The 20,246-nt window shown below is 36.8% G+C and overlaps 3 protein-coding genes across 3 annotated transcripts; 2 read left to right on the plus strand and 1 right to left on the minus strand.

Moving 5' to 3' along the window:
• Positions 1-1,231: 1,231 nt before the first annotated feature.
• LOC105151563 (obg-like ATPase 1) lies at positions 1,232-16,606 on the plus strand. Its single transcript, XM_011065336.2, has 10 exons — positions 1,232-1,438; positions 6,821-6,881; positions 8,775-8,902; positions 10,529-10,704; positions 13,218-13,295; positions 13,698-13,795; positions 13,867-14,007; positions 15,364-15,460; positions 15,715-15,837; positions 15,924-16,606. Exons 1-10 carry the CDS (start codon positions 1,240-1,242, stop codon positions 16,032-16,034), a joined length of 1,212 nt encoding a protein of 403 aa, XP_011063638.2. The 5' UTR covers positions 1,232-1,239; the 3' UTR covers positions 16,035-16,606.
• On the plus strand, positions 1,445-6,622 carry LOC105151561 (adenylate kinase 9). The gene has a single exon (XM_011065335.2). The coding sequence runs from the start codon at positions 2,180-2,182 to the stop codon at positions 6,224-6,226; it is 4,047 nt and encodes a 1,348-aa protein (XP_011063637.2). The 5' UTR covers positions 1,445-2,179; the 3' UTR covers positions 6,227-6,622.
• Positions 16,551-19,642, minus strand: LOC105151564 (uronyl 2-sulfotransferase). The gene is made up of 6 exons (XM_011065338.2): positions 19,463-19,642; positions 18,412-18,612; positions 18,093-18,253; positions 17,893-17,967; positions 17,210-17,370; positions 16,551-17,095 (listed from the first exon to the last, which is right to left on the minus strand). Exons 1-6 carry the CDS (start codon positions 19,640-19,642, stop codon positions 16,947-16,949), a joined length of 927 nt encoding a protein of 308 aa, XP_011063640.1. The 3' UTR covers positions 16,551-16,946.
• Positions 19,643-20,246: the final 604 nt, after the last annotated feature.

Consider the following 20,246-nt stretch of genomic DNA (forward strand, 5'->3'; position numbering starts at 1 on the left):
CATCAGCGCATTTTCCCTATAAAACACAATATTCTTTGAATGTTATATGAAAATTAAAAAAGATTAATAATATTGATATAACATTGTAAGAATATTGTGCGCTTATGAGGAATATAGGGTTATAGCTCCTTGCGGTAAGATACTCGATAATGATTTTTCGCATAACATTATCAATATGAACTCTTTGAGGAGAGTCTTTTCACGGTAAAAGCATTTTACGGATTTTTCACGATTAACAGCGGCCTCGAGGCCAGAGGTTCAATCTCGATCAGAGGCGGCGTGGTGCGGCGTGGTGCGGCGCGGACGCGGACGCGGACGCGTCTCCAGGATCGCCCATTAACCGTGTGCGTCTAGCGATCCGCAAAAGCGAGACGACGTCGTAAAAGGGGAGGGGCGGTCACGCCGCGGCGCCAAGGCAGCTCTGGGCTCTTCTTGAGCTCTCGAGTAGCATCGCGGGCGGAACGCTTCTTCGAGAGATGCTCCTCCATTATCGTAATTTGCAAATTTCCCCGGGACCGCGATGAAAAACGACGAGAGGCGCCGTGGTTTCGCGTTGAAACGCGCGAGTACGGTGAAGGAGAATCAGGGAGGAGAAGGCAGATCGCTAGGGGTGGAAAGAGAGGAAGATGGCGAGGCGTGGGGAGAGGAGGAACAGGAACCGCGAAGACGGTGGCGGATTGGCGGCCTCGGGCGCGGTTGCGGATTCTCGGCGTGATGCCGGTGATTCGCGGCTTTGGTGCCCAGTAATCCCAGGTCCCCTGCTCGCCCGGCCATATTCCTCCTCCCGCGCAGCCCTCCGTCGGTCTTTGATACAGCGCGGCGGCCCGCTTGTATACCGGCGGGACGGGGGAGCCTCAATCTCGCGGTAAATACAGCAATCGCTCGCGATGTGCCGTCCGCATTAATATAATTAGTCACCGCGAGCGTTCCGAGAGAACGATGCCGAGGAACGGATTCCGTAGCTTGCTTGCGAGTTGCGAGTTGAGCTCCGGGCGGCGCACGCACGCACGCACGCACGCACGCACGAAATATCGCAGCTTAAGTATTTCGGGGGATGCAAGTATATCGACGACGCGCACCCTCGGGCATCCTACGTCTACGATGCGACAGACCAAGTTGCTGTCTTGTCGGCTGTTAACCAATTATGCTCCGTATCATGTCTCGCGCGCGGCACTCGTTCCACAAAATTTTACAGAGAACATCGGCTGTAAAATTTGGGTACCGATGGCATATTAATTAATGTCTTGTATGTCCAGCATGGCTCCGAAGAAGCCCGAGGAACCCGAGCGAAAGCCACTTATCGGTCGCGTTGGTACTAATTTAAAAATGGGCATAGTCGGGATTCCAAATGTAGGAAAATCGACTTTCTTCAACGTTCTCACCAAGAGCCAAGCAGCGGCCGAGAATTTCCCCTTCTGCACCATCGACCCCAATGAAAATAAGTATCTTGATGTACTTATGTGAATTTTAAACGAAATTATTAGAATTTAAGTCTCAATCAAATTAGAATATCCTCAATCCTTCTTTCTTATCTCTACAACATTATTATATTTCTAAAATATAATTAAGTTGTCTATTGATAACTATTTTTTTTATCTTATTAATTTGTTCCGAAATTTTCTTTATTGGTTTGTAGGTCTAGTATACTGTAAATTATATAATTAATAATTAATAATTAACGTATCTTTGCTTAAAGTTAATGTAATTGAATAATTTCTTTTTCATTTTAAAAGTAAAAATTTGAGGTATAAGATTATGTAACTTATGTAAAATTTTGAAAAACATTTATTTTAAACAATTTTTCACAATATATGTTGAAAAAAATGTGTGGATCTACTGGAATTACGAATATCGATTAAGGTTAATAATTATAATCAATTGAACTCTCCATTTTAAATTATATTTTAGGCGAATTTTTTTATCGGATCAATCGCATTATGCGCAAATGCAATTTGACTCTGTAATCTGCATTTGCACATAATGCGATTTGATGAATTTAAAAACACATAATACAATTGATGAATTTAAAAAGTCACATTATCTTGAAGCAAAATGGTAATTTAAACAGCGCATAAATCATTTCGACTTCGATTGTTTAACCTTACTTACATATACAGCTATGACAAAATATTGAACTGAAATTAAAATCGTCGATATAAGTTACTTTAATTACACAAAAATGTGTGACACACGTTTAGAAAAGCTCAGGGAGAATCATGCTGAGAGAGTTTTTATTGAATCGTTTATGAAAAAAAGAGGCTTTCTACAATTAATTGAAGATTCTCAAAAGATTTCTGCACATGTATCCTCCTCAATTGTGTATCCAAAGGCTAATTTATATTACGCTTTTGCTGAGGATATACATCCGATGAAAAGGATTGTCACCGCTTCTAAGCTCTTTGAAAAGGAAAAGTTTTTACCGCAACCTGTATCTCGCAAAGAACTCTTTACAACTCAAGATCTTTATTCGAAAGACGAAGCTGTAAATCATTATCTTAGAACCGATCCACCGAGTTTCGTTATTTTTGGGAAACCTGGATTAGATTACGCCAACATTGCATCGGCGATAGCCGACGCTTGGAACTGTGTTTTACTTTCGCCTACGTCGCTAATTCGACAAGAGATCGATGCTGGTACTGATAAAGGCCAATACTTGGAAAGAATTTTGCGACTCGGTAGATCTATAGGACCGGAAATTCTTATGAACTTGATACGTTGCAGAGTCAGGACGAGGGATGTCAAACATAGAGGCTACGTCATTGGCTGTTTACCGTTTATTTCTAACGATATAAACTTTAATTCATCATGTTCCAGTCCTGTTTTGAATATAAATGACACTTACCCAGAATTTTGCGAAAATACGACGATTGAATCGCAAGAGACACATAAAGATCGCTTCACATTCGATAGTTTTGGTTGTAAGATGGAATTTGATTACGAACGAGAAATCCCTCGACAGATCGACGAAATATTTACCATATGGCCAAGAAAACCTCTGATAATTATTTATCTTGTATGTCCAAAACAAGACATTGCTAGTAAGTGTGCGCGGCGGCGCATAAACTATCTGACAGGTGATATTTTTGATGAAAACGAATTCGTGATGCAACTATCTGAATCCGAACACGATGAATCGAACACCTCGCTTGATTTCTTCCAAATTGGAAACAAACAATCGGCCGTGAATGATGATCAAAGATTGGTGAAACTAATATCTGACATGACACGCAATGTTAAGACACAGTGTGATCTTTACGAACGTTTGGCGTTGCCAGTAATCGATAAATGGATTCTCGCTCATAATCCCCAGTATGTAATCCGCGTGGATGGCCGTAGTTCCGTGCGACGAATACTTCACATCCTCAAAACACGTTTGCGTACTTTGGCATTACTGCCATCAATTCTTCCAAAAGGAATGATCGAACAGAATGACGCACTTGGAACATCTCCAGAAATGAGCTTGAGCGATGAGCTCGCAAAAGAATCTGCTGAAGAGGCTTTCGAGATTTTAAGACTAAGAGAAGTTGTATCTCTCAGTTTCCCCTGGAGACTTTCCGCGTGGAAGTTTTACTGCCCTGTCGAGTTAGCACAAGGACGAACCGTTAAGGGACTCCCAAAGCACGCGGTGCGATTTTTGGATATGATCTTTTTTCTCTCTTCTGAAGGAGCTACAAATTTATTCATTGAAAATCCGAGAACTTTTTTATTGCCACCGAATCCGCGGCCACCCTGCAAGATAGCGGTGTTTGGGCCAAAATACGCTGGTAAATCGGAACTTAGCATAAGATTGGCGGAGGTTTTCGGCGGAGTCGTGATAAATGTTGATGAGATTATAAAAGAATTAGTTAAACAACGCGAAAAGTATTTGATTCAAGAGTTTTATAAGAACGATTCAAATGTAGAACAAGTCTCGCTGAAACCTATCGACATATCGGCTGATGAAAAGGCTGATATTATTATACAGAACATCAAGCGAATACCTGATGAAAAGTTAGAAGAGGAGCTTCGAAGAGATGGTGGATATGTTATCGATGGAATGTGCACAGATGCCGAAGTTTGGCGAAAAATTGTTGACGAAGCTAACATCATTTTTGAAGACGTTATCGTTTTGTTTGAAGAAGAGCCGTATACCTACTTATTGAATAAATTTCGCACTTTTTCTCATCTTGATGATTCTAGATATGATGCGGAGGCAGATCATGAAGAACAAACAGTATTACATGAAGATGCAGAATGGGAATATCTTGAACATTTAACGCAATTCGAATCGGAGTGGACGAAATTCGAGGAACAAATTTCTGAATTTAAAGGAAATATGATAAAGTGTAATCTCGCGACTATCGAAGATATAATGGAATATGTAATAAATCATATTAAATTTCGTTTCGATTTTACAACTCCCGTTAGGAACGTCGAAAAAAAAAATAAAGAAAATGAAATATTGACCGAAACAGCAGACGAAAACGAAGCAAATTTGGCTGATAAAGAAACTGAAGAAGAAACTGAAGAAAAGGAAGAAAAAAATCTCACATACACCATCGATCTTGCCACAGCCGAACGACTTCTCGATTGCGGTTATTATTTCCTCAGTTCCTTCGGTCGATGGTGTCCTGTGCAACTCTACACCAATATGATACCAATTCAAATGTTTCTGCCGATGAAAGCTCGTGGTCAGATTTTTCCAGTTGTGTATCGTCCGTATATTTATTTCCTTGCGGGCGAAGAAGCGCTCTTGGCATTTCTAAATAATCCGTCGAAGTATCTCGTGCAAGATGTCCATCCTCCGCTTCTTCCGCTTCGAATTTCCATCATCGGACCGCCGAAATGCGGAAAAACAACGTTGGCAAATCGTTTCTCGAAAACATATGGCTTGAAGATAATTACTCGCGGCAAGGCGTTGCGCCACATATTGAAATATTATCCTTGGACCGAGTCGGCGCGTATCATTGAAGATCAACTTCGAGCTGGTCAGGCTGCTTCGATCGAATCTGTAGCACGTGCCATCGAAATGTTATCTATAGGAACAAGCGCTGTAACTCAAGGTTGTGTTCTGGATGATTGTCCTTCAAATCGTAAGGAAACCGAGCAACTAGTCGTTTTAGGAATACAGCCAATGATTGTGCTTGATTTAAAAGCGGATCTAGAGTTCTGCCTCGAATGTCTGTCTTGGGATAATGATGATACCAGAAGTCCATTGAATTTCTCCGCTAGTTTTCTGTCGCGACGTTACGAGGATTGGCAAACGGACCAAGCGAGTTTTCGAGACTGGCTAAAAAGATTCTGGCAGAATCTAATCGAATTGGATGCTACTAAGAGTAAGTGGTATGTGTGGACTCGCGTAGATCACGTGGTATGCTCACAATTTGTTGATATCATGCTTTATTTTTATGAGGCAAACTTGGATAAGGTTCACTGTTTGAAGCAAATGTGCGTATCACCGTACGAGTTTCAATCGCTTCAGAGTCGATACGAATCGTACTGTCCCGTTTGCTTGTTTTGTGAAAACATCTTGAAAACTTCTGGTCAATTGGTAACCGGTCAAGGAATGGTCCAATTTAGGGAATATTTTTATTGGATTTGTCCGCAACATATAAACGCCTTCGTTAGAGATCCATTGTATTACCTTTCACCTGTTACTGCGTCTCTTGTCGATGAACGACCTCGGATATTGCAGGAGACAGTCGACGTGGAGCACGCTTGTTGGGCTCAACGTCTCCAGGTCGACGGATTGTGTATAGTAACTTATGTCGACTGCCTGCCGAATCACAAGCTAACACCAGGCAGAGTCGATTTGGGTGCCATCCTGAAGAATAAAGTATATCTCTTCTGCAGCGAAGAATGTCGCGAAAAGTTTCTCGCGCAGCACAGTAAATACTCTGAAATGGATATTGCGTTGCCTTGCGAAGCAAGACTTCCGCCGATCGAAGAGCAACGTTTGTCGGATGTGGCTTTCCTGGAGCAAACGGTGGTGAAAACGTTGGTCAAAGCTGTAACTCTGGTCGGCGCCCGACGTCCGAAGATAATCGGCTTGTCGACGGCTGTCAGCGCTGCGATTTATATTGGCGTTTACTTGAAGATGCACAACGTGATCGAAGACTTGACCGAGATGGATATTTACGAGATCGCGAGCAAGCGACTCGATGGACGAAACAGAATTATAGAAATTGTTACTGATACCATGAAAAAGATTAATCCCTATGAATCTGTACAAAATAATCCAAAATAATCCTGTTAAATATTCCTTATACATTACATGGACACGTTTATCTAATAATAAGTTATAAGTGGTATATGTTCTATGTGAAACATTGTTAACTCTCCGGAGCTGACGCCAAAATCTATAACAATTATTGACACTGGATCTGTATATAATACTGACCTTAGTCAATAATATTTTGTCAGTACCAACTTACTAATCGTTATTAATATTAATAGATTGATTTAGAATATATTGATGATCTGAATTTTTTTATTCTCAAGCATTAGTATAGTAATAATAAACTAAAAAATATATTTAAAAAGTTACAGATTTTTAAGCAATGTATAGTTAATTATTTAACAGCACAATCAACTGTACTATTAATGGTTAAAACAACTAAATAAATGCATATGTCTCAAAAAATTATATTTAAATTATATTATAGCAATATGGCAACCATTTTTTTTTCTCTCAATAAACATAATGAAAATTGAATTGTTTGCCATTTTTAACAGAAAGATTTATTATTGAATGAATCCAATAGCTCTATCGTCAGCTTCGCAGGGTTAATCATTTTTACATCGTCAAGAATTCAAGCTATTCAATTCTTTTTTTCAGCACGTCGCGTTCCGGTGCCTGACACGAGATACGACTACCTCTGCGAATATTTTAAACCGGCTAGGTAAGAAACAGCAAGAAATGTTCCTAAAGTACATTGAACGTAACGTAGGGTAAATGTGTACAACAGAATGGAAGCATATAGTGCCGCGTAAAGATGCACCCTCGTGAAGGGAAACGAGTCGGAATAACGGGGGACATTTCCATACTTGTTCACTTTTATTCCTGAAGAAAGACGAGGGAGTTGGAAGGGAGCGAGGGGCGATCTGCAATGCAGATTGGTCTAAATTCGTCTACGAAACGCGAAACGTCCTCGTTCACCGACGTTACGTTTCTTTATTCGCCTCAGCACGTGATGTGGCAATCTTAAAGCCAGGTTACAGACTTAGTGCTATGGCACACAAAAAACTTAAGCAGTAAAACGTAAGCAATTGGTCAATCACATTAGAGACCGTAACATAAGCGATAGCCAATCCAACATGTTGATTTCTTTACTGCTTAAATTTTTTTGTGTACCATGGACTTTATATAACAAAACGTCGCGAATGTCGCTGCGAAGAAGACAGCATGCAGTGTGAACGGTGTTCAAACACTGCCGTTAACATCACCGCACTTTTCTCAGTTTGCATTCCCGACGTGAATGGTCCCGATGGAGTGGTCAAAAGAAAAGACTTTCTTATTAATAGAGAAATATGGATAATTTGAATTGTTGGAATATTTTATACAAATTCATTTATATTTTAAATAAATCCATTTCGAAGTTCGGATTACTTTATTAAAAATATTAAAAATAAAATTTCTTTAATTATAAATTTCTTTATTAAGGTGCAGACGAAGTTTACGAAAGTTCCTGACTATACTTCAATAATATGATGTTCCTTTTGGATAAGCTACGCTTTCTCCTCGCTCGGTTTCATACTGAGCTGATGTCTAAATGTGAAACGCGCTTGTCTTGCGCCAGATTCGATAGGAATCGAAGCATTGAAAATGCGAAACAGCGTCGGATCAAAGAGCGGCCGATTCATCGGGGTCCTCTAGTCCACCCTATTATCGTCGCGTCCTCATCGTCTATGTATCGGACAACCCCGACTGTCGGCACGTGTCGGATGATTCGACGATCCGTGATGAAAGCCGGCTAATACACCATCCCTCTCCCCTCCGTCTCTCTGTTCATCAGTTCGTCCACTTTCACCGACGCCTCCCTTCAAAGGCTAATTGTTTAATGAGCCCGTTGGCATTAGCATTTAAATACACCTCGTTGTCACTGTCGTCCCTCCCCTATTTCCATTCTGCGCGCGTGCATCACGCAGTAAATACCTTCGACCTTTAATTCGCGATCATCAATGACCTCCGAAATCAGCGTACGCGACTAACGCGTTCTCGAAATATTATCCCCATACAGTAGACACATCATTCCGATTTATATCCGTTTTTATCAATAGATTAATAGATTAATCTATTAATTAATATTAATAGATTAATAGATTAATTTTAATCTTGATTTAATTTACTTTTTATTTTTTTCTAATTCTTAGAATTTCTAGCTTTAAAAATTAAAATTTCTAGTTCTATAAATTAGAAGAAGATAAAAAGAAAGTTAAATTAAAATTAACTTACATTGATACAAACGAGCACATAAGTTGTATAATCTACATGGGCTAGTATTTCGAGACCGCGTTTTTTTTTCTTAATTAATAAATAAATTATGATGCACATTGCAAAAAGTTGTACAGATCTTTGAAACCGTGTTATAGATATATTAAAATTTTGAAATGTAATGATACAATAAAGAGTAAATTAAATCGAAACAGTTATTCATTGATAGATATAGGATTAGACTTTGATGAATTTATAGCTAATAACTACGATTATAACTATGATTAAAAGGATGCATCTTTATGCCGTTCTTGACATTTATCCTTATCTGATAATAGTAATTAGAAATTCGAATTTCCAGTAAAGTTCCAGCCTTCTTGCACGTAATGGATATTGCTGGTCTAGTGAAAGGTGCCTCCGAGGGACAAGGCTTAGGAAACAGTTTTCTCTCGCACATCGGAGCTTGCGATGGCATTTTTCATCTCTGCCGTAAGTATGCTATCATTGAAAATGTCACCATTTGTTTCAATGTTTACTTGATTTCCGTTATTAATAACATTTTAATCGTTTCACATTGACGTGACGCATTAAATAAATAAATCACTGGGAAGATACTTTCACAGAACCTTATCAAACATGGAATCGCGACAATAGCGATTACGGCGAAAGAAGGAAATTTTTGTCGATGAGATCGAGAGATTGATCTCGAGCGATATTTACTTTGCGTCCGTTGATCGTGCAATCGCGATTGCAAATTTATTTTTACGACACACATGTATACCTTGTTGGCATTACGAACATGTGTTGATGGTTTAACTATCTTCCTGGAAACACATTACATTATTGTCCCTTGCGATAATCCAGATCGATCAACTTGCAGTTATCGTTGTGAACGTGTCCTTGTCTATCTCATACATAAACAAGAAATTATCGTACAGTATATAAAACAAGATATTTAAAAGTTCTCAATTTTTTTATAGAACGCATGTTCGATTACTAACGCGTATTTAATGTGGATTTTAATTAACTATTTTAAAATTTCAAATTTTTAAAGAAACTCGGTTTGAAATTGAAGAATTTAATTGATTAGCAAACATCTGTGTAAATAACATATAATTTTTAAATATTTATCATAATCAAAATATGTAGAGAAAATATTGTAGTATAAATTATTATATTTCCTTTTGAGTACGTTGTTAAACTAAAATATAATAACAAAGTATTAGTTCTATTACTATAATGATTGACAATCAATTATATATGTATTTCGATCAATCACATTAATAAAATTACAATGTACATTGCGAGAAATTATGCAGATATTTTAAGTTGTTATATGTATAAAAATTGAAAAATATAATGACACAATTAATTAAGTTTTTGTCTAAAAAAATTACTGCGTTGATATTGTAACTTTTAACACTGTATGATAAAATAGCTCATATAAAATCACTGTACTCATCTTATAAAACTTTTTGATGGAATTCAATCGCTTGAAATGGTATATTACGATATTTTTACGATATTTGAAGTCTCTTGTAAAATATAAAACGTATATCCTTGAATAAAAATATCATATTTTCTGTTATAACATCAGTACATTCTAATACATAACAAAAACTTGTAATCATTGCTACAATATTTCCCTGTAGAATGTAAATGTTACCAAGTGGAAAAGTGAATTTGCCATAATGTTCATGAAGAGATAATACACATAATTGTCAATAAAATTAATGGCACGTGGTATTTCTCATATCTACGAAAGCCACAAGATCCATGTACTTTACATCGCGATAATGTACAACACGTAATAATTTATTAAACGACTGCTGATTCCTTTGAGAGAATGACCGTTAGGTATATATTATATTCGTACTCGAATAACATTTCGAGGTAGTTCTACGCCTTGCCAGGTCGCTGACAGGTGGTAATTTTTTCAATTAAACCAACCTGGCAATCTTCGCGTGGCAGTGGCGGTGGCGGTAGCTCGTTTAAACAGTCGACATGCGAGCCTTGCGTTGAGGCGTTACTTAAGTACAAGCATCGTGCAACCCCAGTTTCGAGATTACGTTTCCTGGCTTGGCGCGAGAGATCTGTTTACTTGTGCTTTATTAGGTGCCTTCGAGGACGACGATGTGACCCACGTGGAGGGTGACGTCAATCCCGTAAGAGACCTTGATATCATTAGCGAAGAGTTACGACTGAAGGACGTGGAATTTTTGAACGTCCACCTCGAGAAGCTTGAGAAGCTTGTGATACGCGGTAATGATAAGAAGCTGAAACCTGAATACGTGAGTATTTGATTACGTTTCAATAAAATAGATTCTTTAAATGGAGAAACACGCTTTGTTCGTGTAAAAATATATTTTCAAAAGAACAGCAAACATTCTACGGAAATTCTATATCTGCTAAAAATGATTGCGTTCAGCAGAAAAAGTAACTTTGCAACTGTTGTAAAATTCTTTAATATGATCGAACTTACCTTTAGTTCCTCATTGGATCTAAATGTATAAACTAATTTATTAAATAATTTTACAACAGTTGTGTGCGTGTGCGAAGCTACTTTTTTTTTACTGAATGCATTGTCTTTATTTGTCATTATTGCGGAGTTAAACCTAATTTACAATGCTCTTTGCTTCCTGTTTTTCGCTTTTTACTTCTTGTTTTTTTTCCTTTTTGTAACTGTTTTATTGACGTGTTTCTTATCACGTATTTTTTATCTGTGTGAAATTTGTCAACTTTTATTTCGGGTAATAGGAAATGATGAAACAGAATAAGAGACAAAGAGGCAAGAGATAAAAAAGTGATAAAAAAACAACAAAACAGGAAGCAAAGAATATATTCTAGATTAGACTTTATCGGTATAACATTCATTACTATAATGTAACTTATACATTTTCGATATGTATGCAATGGTATACATACGTTGTGTTGAACTATCAATTGTGATAATTTTGATTATCAGTTGTGATAATTTTGTAGAAAAACGGAGACGTTTCATAAAATGCCATTTAACAGTGATAACGGTCCAACTGATGTAATTCCATCAATGTGTAAATAAATAACATACAGTACCCTCCATAAGTTTGGGAACACCCTACGTTTACAGGTTTGTAAATAATTATTTAATTAAAAAAAGACAAAATAAAAAGTACATACGTTATCTATAACATATGTATGTATGTACTTTTTTCAATTAAAGATTTAATAACATGCTATTAAAATATTGAATTTTAAAATGCGATTTATACGAAATCTGATTCTTCGAGGTCATTTTACAATTTTTACGGAGTCTGAAATCAACTTGTGACTCACTCAAATAGTTTATCACTTTTATAGAAACCGTTAAACTACAATTAAATGACCTGTGTATATACAACGAACACGAGTACGACGTTGCAAAATAAGTGACAATATATGTATATAAAAATAGATCAAAGTGCGAAATATAATCTTGATCGATGCTGTGATATTGTCCAATATATTTTCGGCACAAACTTATAGGTGTTCTAATAAATGTTTATCATTTAGTTGTCTTACGAAGTATTTAAATCAAAAACATATATAGATCGCTGTTATGTAATGGCTTTCCTGTAAAACGTAAGGTGTTCCCAAACTTATGGAGGTATTGTATACATGTATATCACTTCCTGTAAATTATCTAGATATCGCATGTAGGATGCAAATTGCGTAATCACATATTTGATTCATTCGATCGTTTATTTTTCTTTCGACTTTATCAGCTGTCGAAAGGATCATACACAATTCTTATGTTTTCGATGAAATTGGCTGTAACTTTGCTTTTTATTTTATAGTTTATGTTTTTATGATGCTGATCAAAAGTTAATATTGTCACAATGCAAGTAAACTGGTTGCTTTCTACAGAGTAATAAAAAGTTTAAAGTGTCATGAATCTTACATGTATCTGGTGATTATTTTTTATGTTTCAGTCAATCAAATATCCTAGAAATATTAGAATGAAGAAAAATAATAGCATTTTTTTTAAGAGAGCACGTTTTAAAAATAATGCAAGCTTGATTCCATTTATTCACTTTATATTAACTATAAAATAAAATAAAGTTGCAAAGAGTCAATTTTGTCAGAAGCTATTTCTGATGAGAATTATGTGGGATTTTTTCTATGAATTTATATACGAAATCGCGAAATTGATTGTGATGTATGGTAGGTGCGTCTTTTTAACAAGAAAGATCAATCATCTATAAACATGAAATATATCTTATGTCTAATCGATTTTACCGAACTACTTTTTGTCACGAGAGTCTAAGGAATTTTCTTGCGTTTTTCCCTCGCTTGATGTTCATACATGGCGCAAGAAGGTCTAGCGAGTACAGTTGCAGCCCCTTTTGTCAGGCCAGCTATAAAATTACCGAGGAAATTAAGAGAACGCGGGCGAAACGAGACTTCCTGGAACGAGTCGATCGTCGGATTTACCCTCCTTCCGCGGATTGACCCACGGCAATTACCGATCTCCCCCTCGTTCTCGACTTTGCAATTTGGCAAAAGTTTTCGAGAATTCGAAGCTACCTTTTCGTCCTTTCTCTCTCTCTTTCTCTTTCTCTCGGCAAAGCTAATGGGACCGCGCGCTCGACTAGTCCAGCACGATCCTCTAATCACGATTCGATCGCGAAATTATCCTACTCGATGGCCCACGTTCGTGCATCTGAATGTCTGGCGAGATCGATGAATGTCGAAGTCGTTACATTTGATTGTCGAGAAATAAGGCCGTTACGCAACAGGAGTGAATTTCGGGATTAAGTGGAATTTTTCAATCCGTATGTTGTAGGATACGCTTCTAAAAGTAAAGGGCGTCTTGACGGATGAGAAAAAACACATCAGGTTCGCTGATTGGAGTGCCAACGATGTAAGTTTAAACATTTTACATTTGTATAATATATTTTATCGTGATTAACCCTTCGATCCCCCATTATATTTTATCATGAGTATAACATTCTGTGTATGGCATATTAATTCAATCCAACTTTGTGCGTATGTGCTTATAATTTTTATAAAAATGTATATAAAAATGAACATATTGCAACAAATTTGTTTTTAATCAAAGTGTCACTCATTAAAGAATATCAAGCAATGATATCAAACAATTATATATCTTTATTAATAAGAAGAGTTCAATAAAGCACTAAAGTAAACAAAAGTTTCGAAAAAAACTATCCAGGAAAAACAAAACTGGATATGCCATACGAAGAGTAGCACGAAAAGATTAAAAGAATTTTCCTCTTTGATTTTACATTTGATAAATTTTTAGATCGAGGTGTTGAACAAGTATCTATTTCTTACGTCGAAGCCGATCATCTATTTGGTAAACCTGTCGGAAAAGGACTACATACGCAAGAAGAATAAATGGTATGCGATATAATGAACGATTGAACTAGTATCTCCCAGTTAATTACATCTCTCGTTATTCTTTGTAACAGGTTAATCAAGATAAAAGAATGGGTCGACAAGAACGATCCGGGCGCGGTGTTAATTCCTTTCAGCGGCGTCTTCGAAAACAAGATTTTCGATATGGACGAGGCGGAGCGCGCAAAATACTTCGAGGAACACAAAGTCACCAGGTTTGGTATCTCCCGGCCTCCTCCGGTCCGTTATAACGGATTATTATTACTTTTACCCTCTAAATGTTGTTGTGTCGCGCTCGCAAATAAGGGGGTACGGCCCGGAGCCCCGCGTCGTTTACCACCGCCTTTAAAACTTAGAGAAATTCGGTAGTGTGGTTCTCGCATACGTCGCTCGTTGCCGGTTGGCGACGAAGCGCCGCAAGATTGTAGGGAAAAGAAGGTCGGACGTTCGTAAAATCACGCTGCGAACGCATCTCCTTCGACCGAGTTTGGGGAGTTCCCACATTTAGCTATGCACCGAGTTATTCTCTAACGGTAATAATGATGGTGGGCACGGTCGGCTCGGCGTCTAGACCTCTGTTCCACTCTCACCACGTGGGACGGCTAATAAAAACCATAGCCGGCACAGTCGCGGCGCATTATGTTTTTACGAACGGCTATTCAAATTCTTGCAAAATTGCATAAAAACCCCTCCCGCCCTCGCGGGCATGCCGGTATAATCGAGGAGGGTGGGGTGGAGCGAGAAGTAATCGGCGGTGGTTCGGCAATTCGATTGGTTAGCGGGTCATTCGTACCCCAGGGCGGTACGTACGTTGTACGTGGTATACGCATATATAAACTTGCATCACGATCTCTCTTTTTTTTTTACTTGTCGGAATGAATTTTAATCGAGCTGTATGGTACAGTTATAATTATGAATCGGAGACTCAATTAGGGCATTGAACAACATTGAATTAAATCCGATTCGATACGCCAGAATTGCCAGAAAGTACTTTAATAAGCGAGAAAGAGAGGTGTTGGGAAAATATTTAAATGAAATAGTGGTGAACGAGGAACGTTTGGTATTTCCCGCGACATTCATTATGTAATATTTTCTGAACTTTCTCTCACAGCTAGTGAGTTAGTGAGGAAGTAGAAGAGAGTCCACGATACTCTTCAAGTTTCCCTAATGATCGGGGAATACAAACGAAGGGACGAAAGATGCCATGATTTTATTTCGAGACCGCAGATAACTGAGGGCGCCGGGAAATAGGTCCCCGACTGGAGTCGAAATGATAAAATTGCGGTATTAAGTCGTTCGGCTTTATGTGTATTCTTTGAACTTTGAGACTTTCGTCAGGCCCACCGCGCGTTGGACGGCTCCACTTGCGCTAACCTGTTATTAGACGATATTTAGCCCGAGACAATCTTATTCCACAACTTGGACACTTCCCGCGGACGCGCCTCATTTTTTCGTGATTCGCGGAAAGTAAAAAACTTACACCTCGTCGTGTTCGGCATATAGCAGACTCCTATCCTAGGTCTCAGTAAAAAAACAGATTTATTTATTGTACGTTTCTTTTCTTTGTATAGTGCACTCGATAAAATCATTGTACAAGGATACAAGGCGTTACAGCTGCAATATTTTTTCACGTCCGGTCACGATGAAGTTAAGGCGTGGACAATTCAGGTAAATATAGAATTCATAGCAATAAAGTTAAATAAAAATTAATTTATATTTAGAAAATTTCATAATTATATTAATGGAAAAATTATGTATTAAAATTATATATTAAATAACATTAATGATAATAAGAAAAATATATATATATTTTTTGTTCATCTCTTATCCTTTTATTATATTAATTTTTATTTTTATTAATTTACCGTTTATTAATGCATATTAATGTTATAATATGGAAATATATTTTTTTTATTTTATAGAAAGGCACAAAAGCGCCTCAAGCTGCGGGAAAAATACATACAGATTTTGAAAAAGGATTTATCATGGCAGAAGTGATGAAATTCGAAGATTTCAAGAATGAGGGCTCGGAAGCAGCAGTAAAAGTATTTGAATTACAGTTATAATTTTTATATTAAACGATACGTGACACACATTTCCTACTTTTACATGCGTTTTATTTTGTTGCTAGGCCGCCGGAAAGTACAGACAACAAGGACGTAATTATGTAGTCGAGGATGGCGATATTATTTTCTTCAAATTCAACGCAGGCGCTGGGTTAAAAGACGCGAAGAAGAAGTGATGGCACGCGTTTCTCATGTTGTTGCTGGTCCATCTGTACATCAACATGATTCTGTTATCCTGTTGCATGCATCATCCTCGCGTTAATCAATCCAATTCGCTTCCTGATCCTCCCTGACTTTTTCATTCACGATAAGCATGTATACACGCTAATGTGATGATCGATAATGATAATTATTTTTATATTTTGATTCCACGGAATCTATAAAAATTAATCGTGCTCATGATGCGTTTGCACAAAAACACGTATTGGAATAATCCAATATTCTTCTTGTTCCAAATTATGCGTAGAGAATAATTCGAATATATACATATAATTTTTTTTATAAAGAACATAATTGTCTACGCAAAAGAAAAAGGTAACATTTTCATGTTTATTTTTAATGTGTACATAATTATCTGATTATGTAGATGGCATTCTATCTATATTATTTTTCACTTTTTATCTTTGTGAAAATGTGTTGATAGAGAAAGGAAAAGAGAATGAAAAGAAAAGGGTCGACGTGTACGTAAAGCATTTCTTTGTACTTTTCTGTATTTATTCTACAAATATTAAACTACATTGACGTAAAAGGATTGTAGCGGCTTCGTCATTTGCGAATGCGCTCTATTGCTAGTTATATTAATAATTATTCTGACAAGATGCGCTACAATCGATAAAAAATCGCACACGTAAAACTAAAATCGTTCGCCAACGATTTTATCGTAGGATAGTTTTATGTGGTTACAGAATCAATCTCTAGATGGCACGAAAAGTTCACATTTGTTTCTTTGGTATAATTACGGAATCATAAGAGACTTTTTGAACTTTGTTTCCATTTTAATTTCCTTTTAACGCGGAAAATTTATCATAATTATTATTCAAGATTTATTTATTTGCAGTTGATTTATCTATCTTCATCGGATAGTATTTTCATCCATTGTTGAATGTTTTATTGAGAAGTCGAGATTTCAGCCATTGATAAAATTCTATCTCTTGTGCAAGCACTTTTCTCAAGGCTGCGTCTTTGATTCGTAGCCTTGAATTTGCCGAAAAAATGGCCGGATGCTTCTCTTTTGGTCCTGTATATATAAATAGAAACATATAAGACACGAGTATAAAGAATGACGAAACGCTCAATCGATAAGATTAAAATATATAGATATGGATCGATAAATATTTATACGAGTACTTACGGAAATGATCATAGATACGGATAGCATCCTTAAAAAAATAAGGAAATTCACCTGCAAACGCGTTTAGTGACTCCTCCATGTAATCTAATATACCAACAACAGGATACCATCGAATAACATTTGCTTTAGCTCGCTCCATTGCCCACGTTTTATTTTGTTTCCTAGGGAAAAACACGTACGTAGCATAAAAATCAATAACAGCCACTTCATGTTTTTTTTCATAAAAATATTCTTGCTCGGTGTCCAGCTGAAGTAACGGAAATGCCTAAAGATATGCCCTCGATATGCAATAAAGTGTTACATGAAATTATATGCAATGAGATTTATTTGAATTTATTCAAGAATAATCACCTGGGATGATTTTTGCACCCTAATAATAAAAAAATAAAGCTCACAATAGTTTTATTTACAGATTGAGAATCCATACCTATTTTTTAAATTTCTTTTACATTTTTTTAGAAAATATTTTGTGAATAAATCTATCACGATGATCTCAAATATTAATAAATTATATTTATATATAATTCAAATATAATATAATATATTAATAATATAAATTGTAGAATTAACATACAATGTACATATATAATTAATAATGATTATTCTTAATTAGGATGTCAAATTCACTTTTCAGGTGATCGTTCGGGTGACGTAAAGAAAATTAGATTAATAAAAATACTTACACACAACGCGGATCCTGTCCACAAAAATAAGGTATAATTCCATAATAATGCATTCCTTCCTCTCCTTTTTTATACCTGAACAAAATATCATAACAAAATATCATTATTTTAATATAGAACTTCGTTGTCTTCCTAATATTTTCTTCCCTCTATCCCTTTTCTCCCTTCTTCACCCCATAATAATAGATAGAAAAATATACTTTTGCCAAATTCGTAGATCCAAGGGATCTCTCACTAAAGATATAAAGGTAGGTCCTTGTCGTCCAAATTCCGAGAAATTTAGGAACCTTACATCCCCATCGAAAGTTAAGGGAATAGCTTCTTGTCTGATGATACTCGTAATCTCTTCTATCAACAACTCCTGTTAAATCAAAAAGTTTCTTATGATTTGCGATGTAAATTAAGTTACGACCTCTGAAAAACTCTTTTGTGAAATATCATAAATAAAAATTATTTAATTATTTGCAAAAACAATTAATCGAGTCTTGAGTAAAAGTCAGGGAGAATTTTTTCTCGAACCTGCTGTGAACTTGACAAGAGCCCGTTGTCGCCCGGCGGCAGACGTATATGTTTGAAAGCATTGTATCCTTGTAATCGCTGCAGGATCAGCACCATCAACTCGCCACCCGCACCGGGTATGCGTGTCAACATGAGAACGTGCTTGTGTTTGTATGGCAACTCTCCCAATTCGGCGAGGGACGGAGTAATGTATCGGTGCGTCTGGTTGATAGTTATAACAATCGTAAATAATGACGTTTCGTGATAAATGGAAACACCCCAAATAGCAGTGCTTACAAAGCGCTACTGTAGTACTTGGGACTAACATCTTACATTTTTAATCCAAGAATACAATTACCTGACTTCTTCGCATAAACTCACCTGGGGTATTTTTTATACCTCAATTAAAAGTATAATTATTAATTACATATATTATTGATTGTTTTATTATAGTTTATGGTATTTAAAATCATTATGTAAATTTGTTCAATATTTTCTTTAAAAAGAGTAGAAGAAAGAAATTAAATAAGATGTGGATTTTTTTTTGCAGTAAAGAAAATTCTGTGAACTTCATTTTTTCGCTGCTGGGATGTAAAAACTCACTCCAGAAAACTATTTCCGGATCAAAACCATTTTTTTATGAAAAAAACAGAGGTGCGGAATTAATTGCACGTAAATCGCTAAATATGTCCAGTATGATTATTATACAATTTTGTAATAGCATGAAACACGCGCGACGGCGTGCTTTTGCTCCATCGTGCACATCTCATGCTCGAGGAATGCATTCTCCATTGCGCAAGCACAGGCAGTCTTCTCGGTGCATTACTTTGAAACTGCATTTGCCGCTCACTAATTAAATACAGAATTAAACGATGATACGTTCCGCAGTACGTGCTTCAATTTGATATACACACTTGGAGAATATATACAATTAAACTCAAGATTCAAGCGAGAGATATTCTGAGAAACGCAAAGTTTTCCGGTCGACGCTAGATTGATATACCTATTTAATTATAATTGACACGGAGTTTTATTTAGGTATAATAAGCATGATACATGTATTAGTCTTCACCTGACTACGAGTAATCCATTGATCATCGGCACGTGACACTTCCTGTTTCCTCAACACGCTGCGTTTCTCAGTGGTAATCGCGGACCCGAGTAATTTTGTGGATGACCGCGTATTCAGAACGACAAAGACTATCGTCAGACACGTCGAAAGTGATAACAGGAGACCGCGATTTCGACGCATCTTTTTTTATTATCAAATTGTCAAATATGTGTATAATACTGATGTAATTACGTTCTTTTACCGAGAGATACTCTATGGATTATCGAGGCCGTCACCGAGTAACTGAGGAGAATGTTAGTGGGTCAGGCACCGTAAACTGCGTGATCCCTACATCTTCGCCACAGCCTACGACCCCCACCGATTGGTTGATCGGGTGAAACGCAACATTTCACTTTCCAATGCATACTGCAACGGGCGGTCGCGTTTGCATATCATTCTGTATGACTAATCTCTAAGAGCAACTTCAACTGAACCTGGAACTTATAGCGAGTTCAGCTGGACACAATAATGGACGCTGTGGATATTAAAGTCGTTGTGAAACTGATTTAATTTAAATATAAAGATATTTTGAATTATAAAATACATATTTTACCTAATGGTACAATCAAGTATATTAATGATTTCGCCATTTAATTCGTTTCTATGTTATATTAAACACGCATTTTTACATTAATCCGTGTACGACGGTTTTAATGTACGCCAGTGCGCACGTGTGTAATTAAATTTAATATTAATCAGCGATTAATTTAATCGGCAAAATTGTTTACAACAAAATTTCGAATTA

This window comes from Acromyrmex echinatior, chromosome 15 (assembly GCF_024713525.1).
Source record: "Acromyrmex echinatior isolate Ae372 chromosome 15, ASM2471352v2, whole genome shotgun sequence".
In the NCBI taxonomy this organism is placed as follows: Eukaryota; Metazoa; Arthropoda; class Insecta; order Hymenoptera; family Formicidae; genus Acromyrmex; species Acromyrmex echinatior.

What these genes read in the sequence shown, in the direction of transcription:
- LOC105151563 (XM_011065336.2), top strand. Translation starts at nt 1,240, where the DNA reads ATGTCTTGTATGTCCAGCATGGCTCCGAAGAAGCCCGAGGAACCCGAG. An exon ending in GAATATTTTAAACCGGCTAG is followed by an intron (nt 6,882 to 8,774) that starts GTAAGAAACAGC and finishes TCGAATTTCCAG; the next exon opens with TAAAGTTCCAGCCTTCTTGC. An exon ending in ATACGCAAGAAGAATAAATG is followed by an intron (nt 13,796 to 13,866) that starts GTATGCGATATA and finishes TCTTTGTAACAG; the next exon opens with GTTAATCAAGATAAAAGAAT.
- LOC105151561 (XM_011065335.2), top strand. Translation starts at nt 2,180, where the DNA reads ATGTGTGACACACGTTTAGAAAAGCTCAGGGAGAATCATGCTGAGAGA.
- LOC105151564 (XM_011065338.2), bottom strand. Translation starts at nt 19,642, where the DNA reads ATGCGTCGAAATCGCGGTCTCCTGTTATCACTTTCGACGTGTCTGACG. An exon ending in TCTTGTCAAGTTCACAGCAG is followed by an intron (nt 18,254 to 18,411) that starts GTTCGAGAAAAA and finishes TTGATTTAACAG; the next exon opens with GAGTTGTTGATAGAAGAGAT. An exon ending in GGACAGGATCCGCGTTGTGT is followed by an intron (nt 17,371 to 17,892) that starts GTAAGTATTTTT and finishes GTTTTTCCCTAG; the next exon opens with GAAACAAAATAAAACGTGGG.